The following is a 19949-nucleotide window of genomic DNA, read 5'->3' as shown; positions in this document are numbered from 1 at the left end:
ACCACTCCCATGCCTGCCTGAGTTTATTCTTTAATCTTCTTGTACATGAATTCAATTCAATTCAATTCACCTTTATTTGTATAGCGCTTTTACAATGTAGATTGTGTCAAAGCATCATAGTAAATTGGAACAGTGTAGTTCAGTATTTAGTGTTTAAGTTCAGTTCAGTTCAGTGTGGTTTAATAATCACTACTGAGGGCCCAAATACTGAAGAGCAAATCCATCGATGCGTTACTCTACCGATCCCAAACCATGTATGCTAGTGAAGAAAAAACCTTGAGAGAAACCAGATTCTCATTAAGCTGCATTGACACAATCCACATGGTAAAAAGCGCTACAGAATTAAAGATGACTTGAATTGAGTGTATAAATCATTGAGTCATCTCACCTAGAAGTTTGTCGGCTATTGTTCTCAGCTGATCTGAGGTCAGCGCTCGTTTGCTGACTGAAGAAAACTGCCAGCTTATGACCTTTGAAAGCTGAACCCATTTCACCGGTGGCGGATTCAAGAAGAACGTCAGATTCTGAGACAGAGAGCGAGATCAAGAGCGTGAGTCAGAATAGAGACGTTAGCGGAGGAGGAAAATGTTGATGATGGTACTGTAAATGGGCCCGTACATGTGGTTCACCGCTGAGCATGTTGTACCATAAGATTGAGCCCCAGGCACTGGGTAACTGGTTGACATGTGAGATCACCACAATAGGAAGTGATATGATCTGTTTAAATTGAAGCAAACAGGTCTGGTTAGAATTACTGGTCTGATCAAGTGTTTGCACTGGAGTAGAAACTTTTCAAAGCACTTTACCGATAAATCAACACTCAGCTCTGGCTGAATAAGTTGAGTTTCAAAGCTAAGTAGGTGCATCTCCTCTGTAACGATGAGAGGCGTCTGAAATATATATAAAAAAACATTTGTTAATGCTTTTATCACTTAATTTGACATCATTGCACACAGTTAAAAGCTGTTAATTAACAGTTTTTTTTTATATTTTGTTATTCACTAGTGTTTGCCATTTTTTTACGGTTGTGAATTCCATTATGGGATGTTGATGTCTGCTCTGTCGACTTTTGATGTTGAAAATTCAACTCTGCAGTTTAATAAAGCGACTTTTATTAACATTGTTTGAAATAATATAATGTATAAGAAGTAACATAATTCTGGGAAATAAGTCTGTAAAATAGAAGAAAATGTACTGGCAGATTATTACAAGGTTTTTGTAATCGTCTGATTGGTGAATCATAAATTGAATAATGCGGGACCAGCCGCTAGCAATCATAAGAACGTGATCCTCTTAAAATAATTTTATAAATAAACTTCACTTCAAAAGAGTTTAAAGCAAACTGACATTAGTAACTTTTAACTGAATGATTAATATAATGAAGTTTATGCAGTGCTATTTTACAATTGATATTACATTTTATTATTCAATTTCTGTACCTAAATACTGTTTGACTCTCTGGAAAACCATAAAGTTCTATGTTTTTCATTGCTCTTTTGCATTTATTTTTTGCTTGCAATTTGTTTATTAATTTTCATCCATGATTCACATCCTTACAAAATCACTACAATCAGTCTAAATTCAAGATTTCTTTCCAAAATAACGTTATTAAACCATTTGGTGAACATTTTAATCATATTGCAATATATACGCAGAAAACCTAAATGTTGCAATGTCAATTTTTTTTCAATACCGTGCAGCCCCACAATATACAGAAAACTGCTCATTTACAGATATTTTTTAAAGTGCATGTTTTTTTAACCTACCTCATTGGTTCTGCTAGTTTTCATTTCTTTTAATTGCTGTAGTAAACAGTGAAAAAGAAAGAGGAACAATTAAGTTTTGGATTTGACATGATCATGTGTGTATGAATCAGCTGTGTCTTATTCTGTAGTTTTTTTAACATCATACCAAATGACGAAATTCAGCTGCTAGACATCCACTGGATTCTTCTAAGTTCATAACTTTAGTATTCGTCCCTAATATGTTGAATTTTCTACCTCTAGAACATTAGAATATAAGACAATGTTATAATTTCAGCTGGTGTCATGCTGTACATAAATTATAATTGTGCTATACAAATGATAAACTATTTAAACATGTATTCAAACAAAACTATCTGAATAATTTATCAGTTGTATTTGTGCGGTTGTCTTATCACATTGATAAATGGTGTGTATAGTTAAGTAATATAGCAGTCTTGTTCAATTGTGGGTTGCAGAGGTTTTTGTGGATGTTGTCTGGGCCACAAGATATTACATTGGACTCCTTGCTATATATCTAAATGCTCTGTCTCAGTCAAAATATAATTTCATAGTATTAATAAACCATATTTGTTCTCTGAAATTCTGTGTAATATGTTACTTACCCTTTTATTGTGTCCCTCTCTGTTAAATTTCTACAGGAGGAAAACAATAAAAACCATTAGATAGATAGATGGATGGATGGATGGATGGATGGATGGATGGATGGATGGATGGATGGATGGATGGATGGATGGATGGATGGATGGATGGATGGATGGATAGATAGATAGATAGATCTGTAGGTAGGTAGGTAGGTAGGTAGGTAGGTAGGTAGGTAGGTAGATAGATAGATAGATAGATAGATAGATAGATAGATAGATAGATAGATAGATAGATAGATAGATAGATAGATAGATAGATAGATAGATAGATAGATAGATAGATAGATAGATAGATAGATAGATAGATAGATAGGATAGATGGATGGATGGATGGATGGATGGATGGATAGATAGATAGATAGATCTGTAGGTAGGTAGGTAGGTAGGTAGGTAGATAGATAGATAGATAGATAGATAGATAGATAGATAGATAGATAGATAGATAGATAGATAGATAGATAGATAGATAGATAGATAGATAGATAGATAGATAGATAGATAGATAGATAGATAGATAGATTGATAGATAGATAGATAGATAGATAGATAGATTGATAGATTGATAGATAGATAGATTGATAGATTGATAGATAGATAGATAGATAGATTGATAGATTGATAGATAGATAGATAGATAGATAGATAGATTGATAGATTGATAGATAGATAGATAGATAGATAGATAGATAGATAGATAGATAGATAGATAGATAGATAGATAGATAGATAGATAGATAGATAGATAGATAGATAGATATAGCTTACTTGTCAATAAAAACTTTCACTTTCAGTTGACAATTCAGTTCAGGGAGTTTGACTAGTGACCTATGAAATAATGTAATATAAAATAGCACATCAGACTAAAGATTGACTTTGAATAAGCATCACTGGAATTAAAAGCTCTTCTTCAGAACCATCAATTAAAATGAGTAAAAGCAACATTAATAATGAAAGAAACCCACCTGATCTTGACGGTGAACTGAACTCCTGTTTTTATTACCAAGGGTCTCTGAGGATGTGTTGGCATACAGGGCTGCCTCTCCACCACAAGAGAACTAAAAGACACGCAAAGAAAGATCAAAACACTGTCGGCCTGTTCAACACTGAAATCTGACACACGCCATAATATATAATCAAATTTCTGTTGGTTTCCTCTTTTACTAAAGCGTGTGTTCTACATATGAAGTCATTTTCATGATGAGCTGTGGTGTCTCACTTTAATATGAGGCTTTTGAAGAGTGAAATGGCCTGTTCATCCAGCTGGCCCCTTCCTAGATTTAGCGGGTCGTTGCTGTAGGTGAATTTCTGGACCAGTTCCTGAACTTTCTTCAGCTGCTGACGGATCTGCTGGAGACACTCTGCCACCACCGTGAACCTGGAGAACAAGTCACGCTTTAACTATTTATAAAACGTATATACTGTATATAAATATACTATACTGTAAAAATAAGAGCAATACAACCAAAAGGAGCTCCATCCTATGCCCACATACAATTTGTAAATTCATTATAAATGCCTTTCTGTAATAATCGTCTGATAAATAATGCTAATTTTGTAATTAATTACAACTTACAAACCTTAATTTTAGACAAATCAAACATAGGAACAAGAGTAACAAGGTATTGACACACTTCGATTAAAGAGATAGTTCACACAAAAAATAAAATTTCCTCACTATTTACACACCCTCAAGTATTACAAAGTCTTTATAAGTTTCTAGATTCTGTCAAACACTAAGCAAGGTATTTTGAAGAAAGCTGTAACCACTGACTTCCATAATAGGAAAAACATAGTATATGGAAGTCAATGGTTGCAGATTTCCAGCATTGCTTAAGTATCTTCTTTAGCATTCAACAGAAGGAAAAAAGTCGAACAGGTTTGGTACTGGTCAAGTGTGAGTAGATGATAACAACATTTTCATTTTTTGGTGATCTATTCATTTAAAAACAAAGAAGAAAAACTTGTTGGTTGTATATTTTGAAACAACGGAGACACGTTCAAGCTCAAACTGGTTGCAACTTGTTGAACGACTTTTGTCCTGTAAATGGTGTTTGAGATACATTTTCTCTTGTTTGGTGGGTGTACTCTAAATGTTAACCCAATCAGCAGCTACACTTATATAAACCACAGCTTGCAAGGACAGTGACTGTAACATTGAGCATATGTTGGAGCATTAAACATGCATTTAGGCCAATTTCCACATCACCATTTCCATAAAAAAACTATTAGCAATGTTTTGTTGGAGAACATAACCCAGATATTAATTTACTATTTTAAAAGTGATTCATGTAATCTGCGGCGCATTGTTAGAGTGGGTGGAGAAAGTATTGTTTTTACATTAAAGGCACTATGTTATTATCACCACTAGAGGGAGCATATTCACTACAAAGAAAGACATAAGCTGTGCCCAAATTGCATACTTATGCACTATTCTTCACCATTTTGTAGCATAAATAGTGTAAGTTGTGCGTTGACACTGAAAACCCTAAAAACATGAAGTGCACTTTAAATACCCGGATGATGCACTTATTCAGCCGGTAAAATGAAGTGTGGAATTATGGACACTTCACGCACTCAACGCACGTAGGTTTGCTCACGTAGCGGAAGGGGTGGAGCTATCGGGCGCACATGTTGGACTACTTTATTTATTTTGAAAGCAAAATTATCTTACAAGAGTGATTATTGCGCCTTCTGACGGTGAATGTGGTTATACTCACGGCAGGTATTATTTGATAGTTTGGTCATTCATTTCATTGATTTGGCAACCGTCAAACGTCATCAGGGAAATGGTTTAAAACAACATTAACAAACATTAGTGCTGTTGAGTGTGTAAGTGCATAAGTGCATAGTGTAGAGTGTGCCATTTGGGACGCAGCTGCATACTTCTATACTATATAGCATTGGTTCTCACACATGGTCATCATGCCTCGACCCAAATATTTAGGAACTATAATATATAATGAATTATAATTTATTTGTATTTATTTGTTAACATACACAAGTAGTGACCGATAAATCAAAGTGTATTAAAGTATAATATTACAGAGTAAAAACGTCAAATACTGTATACAGTGGTTAGGGTAAGGAAAAGTTAATTTACCAGGAACTAAACTGAACTGTTAATAAAACATTAACACATGAACTTGTTGAACAGAACAATCCAGCAAATTAAAGTAAAATGATTAAAATACTCATAACCATTTTTATAATAATCACTAATTATTTGCTCATCTGCTATCGTGTGGGCTTTCTTGGCCTTTGCTTAACGGTGAGCTACACAGTACGATGCATGGAGTGCCTGTACTTGTTTTGAACATGAAGATGTTAGGGACTTTTGTGATGCCCTCAGCTTTTGGAGTCGTCTTTGAAAATAGTCCACAGGTTTGTCCTTGCAACTGGGATGTTTGGTTTCTAAATGTCGTTTCAATTTAGAAGGAGCACCTCACTACATATGACACTGAGGTTTTAAGCCTTTTTTGTCATCAATATATGTAAATCCATACTTTACATATTCGAGGTCGTACTTGCGCTTTGACTTATTTGTTGCTATAAATAAATGAAATTCCATACGTCAAACGGGATGGTTGTCGCATGTGCATTTCAAAATAAAAGTCCAATATAAGCAAAATGAGTTAAAAATTTGACTTTTGTTGTTGTTTTTTTTGATCACACATCGCGACCCACTGAAAGTGTTCCCACAAGTTGAGAAACAGTGCTATATAGTAAACTAAAAACTGTATGCGAGAAAAACAATACGTGAGAAGTAGTTGGATGACCTACTACTTCCGACTAGATTCTGAAGTATACATCTGATAAATGCTACACTATCCCACTGCGAGAAAATTCATGAATTTCATGAATAAAGTGACGCAACTGTCGCGGGTAGATCACATGATGATGTCAAAATGGCGGATGTAGTACATCCGAGTTTCATTCAAAACTACTGACATCCATACTGTATAGAATGGACTTTTCTAACAGTCAAGTAGTAATTCAATTTCAAGTCCAGTACTTACTGAGTAGTAGACGATTTCAGACGCAGCCATAGTCTGGACATTAAGAATAAGTGTGTTATCATGGGAGTTGCGATTTTCATTACATTCTATGGGACTCCTGAAGAATGTAATGTTTATAGTTGAGCTTAAGTATTCAAAACATTTATGGTAGTATGAAGCAGAGTAAGGCCCTGTTCAGAATACATCATTTTTATTGTTGTTATGGCAGTCATTATATCAGATAAAGTGATCTTGACTAGATCAAATTTTTGTGTGTTATGGATACCAAACACATTGCGTGATATTTGATATCTATGACGTGCGTCAGGTCATTAAGAATGTGTGTACATAACAAATGTCTCTGTAATTATTGAGTGTTTCCCACAGACAGTAATTTACCCCATATATATATATATATATATATATATATATATATATATATATATATATATATATATATATATATATATATATATATATAGTTGATGTCGGAATTATTAGCCCCCTTCTAATTTTTTTAATGTTTTTTAAATATTTTCCAAATGTTTAACAGAACAAGGAAATTTTCACTGTGTGTCTGATAATATTTTTTCTTCTGGAGAAAGTCTTATTTGTTTTATTTCGGCTAGAATAAAAGCAGTTTTTAATTTTTTAAACACCATTTTAGAGACAAAATTATTAGCCCCTTTAAGCTATATTTTTTATCCATAATCTACAGAGCAAACCATCATTATACAATAACTTCCCAAATTACCCTAACCTGCCTAGTTAACCTAACTAACCTAGTTAAACTTTTAAATGTCACTTTAAGTTGTATTGAAGTGTCTTGAAAAATATCTAGTAAAATATTATTTACTGTCATCATGACAAAGATAAAATAAATTAGTTATTAGAAATGAGTTAATAAAACTGTTATGTTTAGAAATGTGTTCAAAAAATCTTCTCTCCGTCAAACAGAAATTGGAGAAAAAAATAAACAAGCCGTCTAATAATTCTGGGGGGCTAATAATTCTGACTTCAACTGTGTATATATATAATATAAATATAAATATATATTTTATATATATATATATATATATATATATATATATATATATATATATATATATATATATATATATATATATATGCCTGTGTGTGTTTCCTTTTTACAAATTATAGAATCATTCTGTGCTAGCAAAAGACTCTTTTGGAGCTTGATGGAGAATTAAATATACTAGACTTTCTGCAATTACGCCATGAAGCCTTGCAGACATGATATTGGCTGTCATGTACTATGACACTGGATGAGAAGAAATTATTTCAATTTTCATCCCATGCGAGAGCACTGAAGAAAATGCTGATGAGAGATGAGCGTGACGTGTCATGGAAACAGTAGAGCTTGTATTATGCCACGGCCCACCTCTTGTGGTATGTTCACACCAGATTAAGAAGAAGCATTAAGCGTGAGTGATTTACAAGTTAAGTCAATGCAAAGATCTGATTAGACATCTTGCGGAGCCATACGTGCCAGTGACGGGATGCGAATGATGCGATTCACGTGATTCGCGCAAATTGGTTAAAAAATCTGGCCGATATTTGTGTGCATTAACCAGTCAGGAGCTTGCTTTAGTAGGGGCGTGATTATGATGTAGCGCCTGTTGTTGGTGTCCTGAGGGGAAATCCTACTGGCAACACAGGACACCAGCTCATTAAACTGGTACCGGCTCAGTTGGAAGTACTGCTGAAAGTGTCATCCATCTTGGAGAAGTTTGATGAACTCAGAGCTCACTGCGCCTCTGAAGGATCTGATGGTCTCAGACATGGTGCTGAATGAATCTACACTGTTTTTTAGCCTTCCTAAAGCACAGCTACTCTCTCAATAAAATCCATGTTAGCCATTGTAGGGCCTCACACACGTAATACACAATTATGTAGTGCATTAACTTTAGCTCAAAGGGAATATAACAGAATTTAAAGCGGCTTCAAAAGTATCAACTCTCTTGAGAATCAACTGAACAAACGAACCGTCCAGCGCTGTTTGAACAGACAGGACTGTTGACTCACAAACGAATATTTCTATTTGAAATGAAGTAAAAACACTTTAGTATTTAAGCAGGGTAACAAGATCTAGGTATAAGACAATAGATTCACAAGGACACACAGGCCACTTTCCTTTCAATACAAAAGAGACTTTATTGACTGCAAACAAAACTAACAAACACACACACACACACATCCATAGTGGTTGCAGACAAGGAATAGAAGGAAAAGAAGAGTTTAGGTGAGATGTTGTGTAAAACCTCAAGATGTAAAACCTTACCAAGTGAACCAAACAACCAATTCAACCTTTACTGTGTCTTAGACAGGGTAATATATCATTTAACATGACTAGCAGATCATACACCAGTTCAGCAATGGATCTGGAGATGTACTTGCGTTCCGTAGTGATGTGGGGAAGTCCCTCTGTGGAGCTGGATTCCCACGTGAGTTCGCTGGTGGTTGGTTGGTTGTTGTAATGACGTCTCCGAGGCTGCTGATAAAGCGAAGTCCAGTAGTTCAAGTTGGAGAAGGCAAAACTGTTGTCATGCTGACTGATTTCCCGGCGCAACTTAACTTAACTAGACTCTCGACGGAAAGAAAAGAAAGAAGAGTGAATGGAAGAGGGGGATTTTGAGGTTCGTCTCATTCTAACGTAATGTCCAAGTCCGCCTGGACTGGACCTAGAGAAGAGTTGTCCTGGAAGTGGAGCATCTCCACTTCTCAACAGCTGCTGCTGGTGCAACTCTGTTGGACTGGACGATTCGTTTGTTCAGTTCAAAAGAGTTGATTCTTTTGAAGCCACTTTAAATTCTGTTATATTCCCTTTGAGCTAATTTAAAGTTAACCCACTACATATCCATGTATTTTGTGTGAGAGGCCCTACACCATTTAGCAACAAAATTAGACCCACCCTGGCAGACAGATGAGCCTCCCATGATACAAATCTGCATCTATTGTGAAGTGAATTTGATGTGCGAATAAAGAGAGCAAACTCAAGCCGTGTCTAGTGTAAAAGCTCCATTACGGTTCTTCCAGTTGTGATTGTGTGAAGAAGCAACACTGTTTATTTAGGGTTTAGTCAAAAAGCTCCTCTGTGCACAACAAGTATCATCTTTAGTGCTTAGATTTTTCTAGATCTAGTGACCAAACCGAAAACCAAGTGTGTGTGATGCTATTATCATGGTGACACGGGACACGGTCAATAGTGGCACTAGTTAAAATTGCTTATTTCTCTGGATTTTAACATTGTTCTAAACATTTGGTATAATGTATATACAGTTGAAGTCAGAATTATTAGCCCCCCTGTTTATTTTTTCCCCAATTTCTGTTTAACCGAAAGAAGATTTTTTCAACACATTTCTAAACATAATAGTTTTAATAACTCATCTCTAATAACTGATTTATTTTATCTTTGCCATGATGAAAGTAAATAATATTTGACTAGATATTGTTCAAGACACTTCTATACAGCTTAAAGTGACATTTAAAGGCTTAACTAGGTTAATTAGGTTAACTAGGCAGGTTAGGGTAATTAGGCAAGTTATTGTATAACAATGGTTTGTTTTGTGGACTATCGAAAAATAAATATTAGCTTAAAGGGGCTAATACTTTAATGCTTAAAATGGTGTTTAAAAAAAATCAAAACTGCTTTAATTCTAGCCGAAATAAAACAAATAAGACTTTCTCTAGAAGAAAAAAATATTATCAGACATACTGTGAAAATGTCCTTGTTCTATTAAACATCATTTGGTAAATATTTAATAAAGAAAAAAAATCACAGAGGGGCTCTGATAATTCTGACTCAACTGTACATAAATCAGCAATCATATAACACGGTTCTAGTAGTTTTTGGAAAAAGTGTGCATATTGTGCCGTTAATGAATGATCGTTATAGGCAACAGCTTCCTCTATGTTCTCACCAGTTCTGCAGTTGATCCAGACACGCATTAGGTGGTCCTCCGATACAAGCCATCTGCTGTCTCTTCTTCCACTCGGGTAACTCTTCTGTTATCAGAGTGAACTGGATCTGCTCTGCTAACGTCAGTACATTAGAGATTTCTTTCATCACCACCTGCACACACACATTCACATATAGTACAGTGCTCAGCATATATAAGTATACCCTTCACAAATCTTTCATTTAAATTAATATTTTCTATAGGAAGTTTTACAATATTATATATGTGCATATACATTAGATTATTCCGTACCGTAGTCAAATCTGGAGCTAATCTGACAAAATAACTTATGATAAAGGTCCAAAATGAGTACACACAAATTTATTTGTTAGGCGAAAAAACAATATTATTTTTTTTGTTGTTGTTGAAATTTTGTAGTTTGTAATTTATTTATCCAATATTTTACATGATTTTTAATGTATTGTCTTTCTATTTCTAAAAATGTTTGGCAAGGAAAATATTATTTTTATAAATGTATCTGTTTAATAAATCATTTTTTTTTTTTTAAACCAAAATATATGACATGGTTTCCGCTACATTCATTCTTCCATGGCGAGGCGCCACCCCAAAATTCATCCCGCCACGGCTACATTATCGCTTCTCATTCAAAACATGTTATTTTTTTAATGGCGCGTAATAATCGCACCAAAACGTATTAAAAGCTGAGTGAATTATAACAGTGCGAACTTCTCTGTAACCGTAGTAGTGCTGTGCATTATTTGTTTACCCCGTTAAGGTTACGTGCTGACAGACTGACTGGCTGACTGACAGGTGCGTGATGCGTGAGGCCAGCAAACACGACGTATAGCCGTTTCACTTTACTTCAGGACGCATTAATATCGCTCTGTAGGTCTATTAGAGACATTCATAAATATTCCTAGGAAATCTTATAAATGCTGGAGACATACTCGTTACATAAACGCACTAAATCGCACTTCAGCAGCGTTTATTTGAGAGCGCACAAGAAGATCTGTGCACGAAAAGAAGTTTTGTGCACGAGCAGAAGAAATCGGGGCACCAGCAAAGAGATCCACATGCTGTAGGCTATTACATAAATGCGATCTCGACTTCTAAAACTGCACTCACAACATTTGACATTGAAATAACACCAAAGGTGGTTGGTAGATCTGTGTAAAAAAGGCCTGCTGCCACAGCTGGAAAAAATCCTAGAGGAAACATTGTATGACCTATATTCACTGAGAAATGGATACAAATATTCGTTTTCAAAATGGAGTGTACTCATTTAAGGAGAGCACTGTGTAAAATTAATACAGTCATATGTTTATAAATTCATGCACTTAAAATCAAGAAAATGATACTGATGGAATCCTCAATCTTCCCATGTCATAGTATAATTGATAATATTGTAATATAATCTTGACCTCTACCTCTCTTTTTATGCCTTGCACAGTAAACATTCGCTTAATTGCCATCTCCTCTTGCTGGATCTCTTTTGGCATCGGGTCATTCATTTGCACACCTTCAGCTTCAACTGAAAATATAAAATAGATGCACCACACATCATTTGTGCTCTTTCAAAAGCTGTCAAATGTAAATTTGGTCTCACACAGATTTAAGAAAAAAAATTATGTAATGCCACAATGAAATGCTTAAAATGTAGCGGATGTTACTTCGACTCTGTAGGCTCTTCATATTAAAGTCGTAATCATCTTGCATATCCTCCAGAGCTTGAACGTGCTTTTCCATTTCCTAGAAGCAAATAAATATAGCCGGTTTAAAATAAATTAAAGTTATATCTATGAAAATGCTCCAAAGCCTTTTTATTATTGGCAGATGATTCACCTGCACACTCATCTTCAAATTGTTCACTTTATTGACCAGCTCATTTTGATGTTCCATCATGATGTTCCCCTGCATGGAGTCACCTTTACCCTAAAAATAAATGACCAAGATGAATGATTACACAAGCACAGCTTCGAAACGCTGCCTTTGATGCAAGACTAAAAGCCTTACTTGAGAACTAAGGGCAACTTGCAGTATCTTTCTCTCCTCGTTCAGAGTGCTGGATATGATCATAGCCATGTAAACAGGATTCTCTTGGAAGTGCTCCTATTGGAGATATGTCCATTATCTGTCAGATATCTTTTTAGGACAGTGAATGCAATCTTATTTAGAAATCAATATAAGAATTTTTACCTGTAGATTGCGCTTAATTTTGCGTATATTATGCTGTAAGAGGAAGTTGTTTCCCAGATTGAGACGGCTGTAGTGCTCATCCAGTTGGTTCAGGAGCTCATGGAAGCGAACGATGGCTAGAGATTCATTACTTGCAATGGATTCCCTGCAAACAACACTGACTACGTTTACATGGACATCAGTGATTGAATTATTTGCCTTCATCTGAATAAGACAGTAATAGGATGAGGATGTTTACATGAGTTGCTTTTCGAATGTTCCTTTCATGATCCCGTTTTACATGTTATATAATTCGATTAACGTCATTGCGCCACCACGCTAGCCACATTTCCTCTAGTCTAGAGTTTCATGTAATTTCCGGTGTTTCGTTTTTAATTTGTCCACTTTAAGTGAAGTTTCATAAACTAATTTCGAGAGGAGCACGTGATATGATTGTGCACCGCTGGCCACTCATACGTAATCAGTAATGATCCAATCAGAATGATCCTAGCTTAATATAAATGGATCACTTTCTGCTTATCTTCTTTTTGGAAGAATCCCCCCTTCCACCCCATCTCCTCCTTTTTCTCCTCCTCTAAAGGGGGAGCGATCGAGACCTACCTGATCTCGGATCTCCTGATACGCTTCTAGACCGGGCGGGAGCCCTGGGCTCAAATATCTCCGAGCTCAGGGTTCTCTTCCGGGACAGCTTGCCAAACCTGCTGTAAATGCCAAGCATATCTAAGTGGGAACTCTTGAACTGCAGTTTGGCACTTTCTCTTTTATTCTGGAACATTTCATGTATGCCCCCGTGACAAATGAGATATTGGATGCGAGTATGAACTGCTGGAAGTCTTTACATTTTGATATGGCACAATATTTCACGAGGCAGGTGTCTGTGGTCCTTCACTGACTCGGTAGGTACAGGGAATAGTGTCAAACATTCGTTTTTGTATAGACTATCCTGTCACAAAATGTGGCAAAATCCTACACAACGGTAATATTTTTATTACGGTTGTGGTGGGGAGAGCATGATCGAACATCCAAGAAGGGGGGAGACCAGGTTGAGACACCAATGACTGGTCAGTGGTCCAATCATAAATAATAAATTTATGATTTATTAAATATAATATTAAATATAATAAACAAAAACACCTGTATTTTCTAGTGATTGGGCCAGAGAGACACCTTCTTAAGGGGAAGAGAGCGAAGCAACAGAGAGAAAAGAGCCACTGCACAGATGGAAAAACTGAGCGTTTCTCTAGTAATAAAACAGTTCAACAGAGCATCTACAGCACGAGAATGAGAGATGCGCCTCCTCATTCTTTACTTTCGCTCCCGTGGATAGGGAAACATGTTGTACAAACAGACATTCATTAGTCCACATAAATAATTTAGTTTGTTAAGCGCAAAGATTTTTTTCAAAACTATTTCTAAATTCAGTTCTAAATACCAGCAAACGAATAAATGAACAATAATAACGAAGAGTGCTCAAAAAACTGAGTTATATCCAAATGCACATGCTGTGCCCCATATGGTCTAAAACCTGACAAGTGGACAAATATAAGCTTGTTTTTAATAAAACAAATATAAATATGCAGGGGCGATTTAAGGATTTTCATTTTAGGGGGGCTGAGCTCCTTATAAGGTAAAAAAATTGATATATACATAAAGCTTAATATTACATTTATAAGTAGTAATTTAATAGTAATACACTTAAAAATGTTTGTTTAATAAGGCTTGTATACTATTATTCCATTGTATTACATAGACAGGCATAGCCAGATTGAGTTCTGAGTAAGCCAAGTAGGCTCAACCCACCTGTTTACCATAGTAAAAAACACTTTCTATATTCGAGTGCATTTGTTGTGCATTTCAGGTATTCAATAAATAAACTGCCACTTTTCTAATTAAATGACAAACATAATATTCTAATTCACATATTTCTAATTCACATATTTCAGGATCTGAATGATAATAAATAAGAAGTATTCATTTAGTACTAGACAACACTTGATGTTTCTATTTCTGTCAGTGACTCAGTCACAGTTAAAACTTTGAGTACATTCTCAAAGTGCTTCTGTCACTGTGTTTAATGCTTTTTGTGCAAGACTGTATGGTATAGTTAGTGCCAGACGAACTGTAAAGTGTTTTTATTGGTAGTTCATTTTGAAATAAAAATTGTGAAATGTTCGTTAAGAGTTACTTTTTTCGCTGGAGGAAACAGCTGTGCTAATGAGGTGAACGCAGAGAAAACCCCACTGCTCCTCCATGACACTGGGATACAGATGATACAAGGTTATCTATATCAAAGAACTGCTAATAAGCAGACATTATAACACCTTGTTCTCTCGACGTCCACGGCTGTGGTTTGCTGATCAAATGAAAAAAGAAAAGAAGGGGAGGAGCGGAATTCTGCCGCTGTTTCATATTAAATTTAAAGGTGACTGAGGCAATAATTGAGTGTACAGTTCATGAGCTAATCGCAAAAAGTTTTAGGGGGGCTGAGTAGAATAGGCCTAGCAACACCCATGTAAATATGTAAATAATAAATAATACTGCTAATAATAATAACATTACACAAAAGCAAATTGTAATGAATAAACTAAAAAAGCCCCCAGAGATAAAGAAGGCATGAAATTATGGTTTTTATATTTATGTAGGCTAGAAAAGAATATTTTTGTTATATTTTAATCCTTGAATCCTTTTTAATTTGTAAAGATATTTGTGTATTGCTGTACACCTTGTATGTATTAAGCAATGTGTCAGCGAGGTGCACAACTAACCTGCTCTGCGCTGGACTTTAGACCTGCTTTGATCTGGTCTATTGAACAGACAATTTAATTCTGTCACGGTTGCAGGTTTGTGCACCTTTCGGAGTGTCTGTTTGGTCACGTGGGTTTTGTTTTGGTTGTGCACGTGTATTGGTTATAGTCACGTGCTATGACTATACTCTCTGTTTTGATTAGCTCACCAGCTGAGGCTTACTATCGTGCCTATATCTGGGCGACGCTTCTATGTTTCTTTGTCAGTTCGTTGTGTTTGCTCGTGGGTCTGTCTGTGCTTAGGACTGTGAGGAGGACCCCGTTCGTCTGTCTGTTTCCTACCCTGTTTTCCCAGTTGTCCTTGCACACGCATACAGCCCTGTTGGTTTGTTTTGACTGCATCAAATAAACACGTTACTTGCATTTGGATCCTTCTCTAAATCTTGTTTGATTGTGACAAATTCCTTAAAATAGCAACGTGCCTTAATACACTTGGTTTTTTAGACCAGAATGCCTATGAGCGCTAATGCATTTGTTATTTAAATAACGTGGTGCAAAACGTCAAAATGACTCTTGCACCATGCAGAAATTAGCAAACAACCTTTGAGTCGCGCCTTGCGCCTCATTGCACCGGGTGTATGATAGGGCCCAAAGTGTTGACCTGCTTTACTGTGGAAAAAAAAACATTCATTTACACTATATCGCCGACCCTGTCTACTTCTTCCCACAACAAGACCGATTTGTCACAGCGGTGTTTAAATGTCTGTACTGCACTTCAACAATGCGACTAAAATCAGCATACTCCACATGTCTTAATTCCATTTCTGTTTAGTTCGATTATGACTTTAATCGGATTAAATTAATCAAAAATCGCTGTTTACTCTTAATCAAAGAATTGTCCTAATTGTCCGGATTATTGGTGTCCATGTAAACATGCTCTTTGTCTCAAAATGATGATGATTGGTAGCAATTTATTATGCAAAAAATTTTTAATCATTATTTTAAAATCTCACCAGTCATGACTCTCAATCCAGTGACATAGATATTGTCGGATCTCCATTGGGAAAGCCTCATCGTAAAGCTGGTCCACTTGCTCCAAATACATTGAGTCCAGCAGCTGCAGCTGGTTCCAGAGCGTCATCTGCAAACATAAAATTGCAACCCGTTATGCAACCCTCTCTGCGTTGACATTTCTCACCAAGCACCTTGTTTTATGAAATTATTACTTTAGTTATTATTGCTTTTAATATTATTTCCATTAATAATAATAATAATAATAATAACAGTAATAATAATAATAAAATAATATTAGAGAGATTTTTAAAGGATCATGGAACTCTAAAGACTGGAGTAATGAAGCTGGAAATTCATCATTAAAATCACTGGAATAAACAATTAAATTAAATGACAAACTACTTTTGAACAGTTATTTTATAGTGCAATAACATTTCACAATTTTACTATTTGTACTGTATTTTTGATGAAATAAATACAGCCTTGGTGAGCAGGAGAAGCTTATTTTAAAACATTTTAAAATCCTGCTGACCCCAAACTTTTGACCAGTTGTGAATATAAATACATATATACATTTTTCACAATAAATGGGACTTTTATAAAATATTATTTATTTTAATTAATAATTTAATTAAAAGTAGTTATAACTTTACAATTTAAAATGTTTGATTTATTTTTAACTCATTGTAAATTGTAAAAAAGTTTAATAGCCATCAAGCCCATGCATATAAAATCTTTTGCATAAAAGTCATGCAGATATGATCAAAAGATATGAGAAAATGAAATAGCCATCTACAGCAGAAAATTATTTTAAGAGATCCCTAAAGCTTCTAATCTATGCAATTAATTTACTTATTTAAAACGTTTTCATTTTCTAAAATGTATGAAATGAAATTACAAATTACATGATATGACATTCACTAATATTTCATTACATTATAAACAAAAAGCTGCTTTACGTGGCATTTCATTATCTCCAGCTTTCCCATAGCATTTTGCATGAACAAACTCATATAAAACGCATAACATGTATTACCTTTCAACGTGGACGTTTAGTCAAGTCACTAAAGGAGTGTATCTCGGGATAAGCAGATAAAATACGCGTAGACTAAACTGTCTGCTTCAGCCTTTTATTCTCCTCAGTGACTTCGTAATTATAGAATACTCACAGAGGTGGATGTCACATTAACTTCTCAGGCCAATGGTAACGCTTTAACTGCCATATTTAAATACACCAGCGATGACAACCAATCACGTTCTGATGCGTACAGTAAAAGCACGCCCCCTAGCCAATGGCTGTTCCAGGGAAGCGCAGCCCTCCCTTTACTCTCACACTCAATACAGAATAGGAACTGATAAGAGAACAGAAACTCAGCGAAACACAAAGATGTTGTTATGCCTTTTGATGGACGGATACTAATACTTCATAATAAGATGATAACATTTCATTATTTATTTCTTAAGATACATAAGAATAGCTATATGATCAATAAAACGCGTACGGAACAGAAAGTTCATGCTGAGATGCTTGTTGTCAGGGGGAGGTTACGAAACTCATAGCACAGCCACTAGCCATCGGGTAAGCACACGTTTTCCGAGAAAACGAGAGTTAAAATCAAATGCTGGAAAGAAACAGAAACGAAACTTGGATTTGTCAATTCCATGTTATGTTTTTGCACACCACTGGGTGAAGGAGTCCTAATAAATACCAAACTGTATAAATTTAATAACACTATTCACTTAAATGCTCATTTTATACTCAATATAACAAAACACTAAATCATTTATTTCGGGAGTGTACTTACTGTAAAGTGTTTTGGTTTGACTTTTCCAATTTCATTAAATTCTTACTCCAAACTTGTGTATATACCCCAAAAATTATATTCTTTGGTTACTTTGTACTTAGATCATTCTCTTTGTAAAGGTACTATTAGTTCATTGCTTTTTCTAGCTAAATTTTATATCTATAAATGTAAATTTTCAAAGAAACATCCTTTTTTTTTATTATTAGGAAGGATTCTGATGTATACGTGAAATACTTAAACTTGAATAATTATATTGCATTTCTTGTTGTAAAACATTTAAACTTTTAGACTCTTGTTTTCTCTCTTTGTTCATATTGTATCTTTGTAAATGTTAAATGTTCTTAAATGTAATCTAGCACAGACGATTATTCTGGTAAGATTTTACTTTTAGCTTGAAACAAAGTACCAAGATAGAACTGCAACTCAAAGTTAAGTATATTTTATTATGAAGACTCAATCTCAATATTTTGTATATTGTCTTTATTTATAATTCATTATTCATAAGTGTAAATGGGAAATAAATAACCTAGTTTTACTTATTAATTACTACCTTTGTACATAAAAAAACAAGAAATAAAAAAGTGAAAAAAGTTTCAAACGTATTATCTTAAATGATTTGTTACTATTTACACCAAAATTTGAGAATGGATGTCTTGTTGTTAATTATATTTTTATTACTTACTACTTTTTCTATGTTTTCCTTTCATTGAATTATTATTTTTGTGCTATTGCCCTTGTACAATACCTGACAAATTTTTGTCATCAATTCCATTTGTAAGAGCAACAAATAATAACTTGATTTTTCTGATAAATCGTCTGTCAAACTGCATCCCAATCATCACAAATACTGCAGAAAACCTATTGGAACTTGCATGGACCCAAGATTCTCACACAAATCAGTTGGAAGGAAAATCATAGTTCAGGGTTACATTCAGTATTAAGGCGTGCAAGAGATCTGCAGAGTGGATGGCAACATCAACAGCCTGAGGTATCAAGACATTTGTGCTGCCCATTACATTACAAACCACAGGAGAGGGCAAATTCTTCAGCAGGATAGCGCTCCTTCTCATACTTCAGCCTCCACATCAAAGTTCCTGAAAGCAAAAAAGATCAACGTGCTCCAGGATTGGCCAGCCCAGTCACCAGAAATGAACATTATTGAGCATGTTTGGTGTAAGATGGAGGAGACATTGAAGATGAATCCAAAGAATTTTGATGAACTCTAGGAGTCCTGCAAGAATGCTTTCTTTGCCATTCCAGATGACTTTATTAACACGTTATTTGAGTCATTGTAGAGATGTATGGATGCAGTCCTCCAAGCTCATGGTAGTCATACACAATATTCATTCTTTTTTCACTGCATCATGACTATATATTCTATACTGTACATTATTTCTGTTAAGTGACAAGACTTTTGTCTAAGCAATGTCAGACCTTACTGTCCTAATTAAATAATTAAAAATCAAGACATGATCATATTTTATTTTGGTAAAATAATCATAATCTAGAGGCCGTTGCCTTTCATATAAGCCACTTCTGATACCAAATGATCAACTAGAGGTCAAATTATTGTTTGTCGTTTCTAAAACTTGGATAGGCAACAAGACTTTTGTCAGGTAGTGTATTTTCTTTGATATGCAAATTGCAATAAAAATGTAAGAAGCACAAAGAAACAGAGCCACATGATGCTTGTTTCACTTAAAGGGATAGTTCACCCAAAAATGGAAATATTTACTCTGCCTTTAGGTTATTTTAAACCTTTATGGGTTTCTTGCTTCTGTTAAACATAAAAGAAGGTATTTTGAAGAAGCTGGAATTCTGTAACCATTGACTGAGAGTGAATTGTG

The 19949-nt window shown here is 35.0% G+C and overlaps 1 protein-coding gene across 4 annotated transcripts in view; it reads right to left on the bottom strand.

The window, feature by feature from the left end:
• The window catches only part of stat1b (signal transducer and activator of transcription 1b), a 28162-nt gene extending 10754 nt beyond the window's left edge, over positions 1 to 17408 (bottom strand). For 2 of the 4 annotated variants that reach the window (XR_015498780.1, XM_087266194.1), the window contains exons 1-17: positions 17334 to 17402; positions 16297 to 16424; positions 12540 to 12684; positions 12357 to 12452; positions 12186 to 12275; positions 12014 to 12092; positions 11771 to 11874; positions 10344 to 10495; positions 3624 to 3782; positions 3370 to 3462; positions 3173 to 3232; positions 2369 to 2398; positions 1912 to 2002; positions 1767 to 1802; positions 807 to 890; positions 619 to 717; positions 389 to 524 (exon numbers count right to left, since the gene is read on the bottom strand). Coding sequence is in view for 3 of the 4 variants with exons in the window: in XM_087266194.1 (XP_087122320.1) it covers positions 389 to 524; positions 619 to 717; positions 807 to 890; positions 1767 to 1802; positions 1912 to 2002; positions 2369 to 2398; positions 3173 to 3232; positions 3370 to 3462; positions 3624 to 3782; positions 10344 to 10495; positions 11771 to 11874; positions 12014 to 12092; positions 12186 to 12275; positions 12357 to 12452; positions 12540 to 12684; positions 16297 to 16424 (1582 nt within the window). In the remaining variant the exon portion in view is untranslated. 4 annotated transcript variants of the gene reach the window in all.
• Between the last annotated feature and the right edge of the window lie 2541 nt (positions 17409 to 19949).

The sequence above is a fragment of the Danio rerio genome, chromosome 9 (genome assembly GCF_052040795.2).
Source record: "Danio rerio strain M-AB ecotype USA chromosome 9, GRCz13ab, whole genome shotgun sequence".
Classification (NCBI taxonomy): Eukaryota; Metazoa; Chordata; class Actinopteri; order Cypriniformes; family Danionidae; genus Danio; species Danio rerio.
The sequence above is the reverse complement of the archived record's forward strand: the minus strand, read 5'-3'. Positions and strand labels throughout refer to the sequence as shown.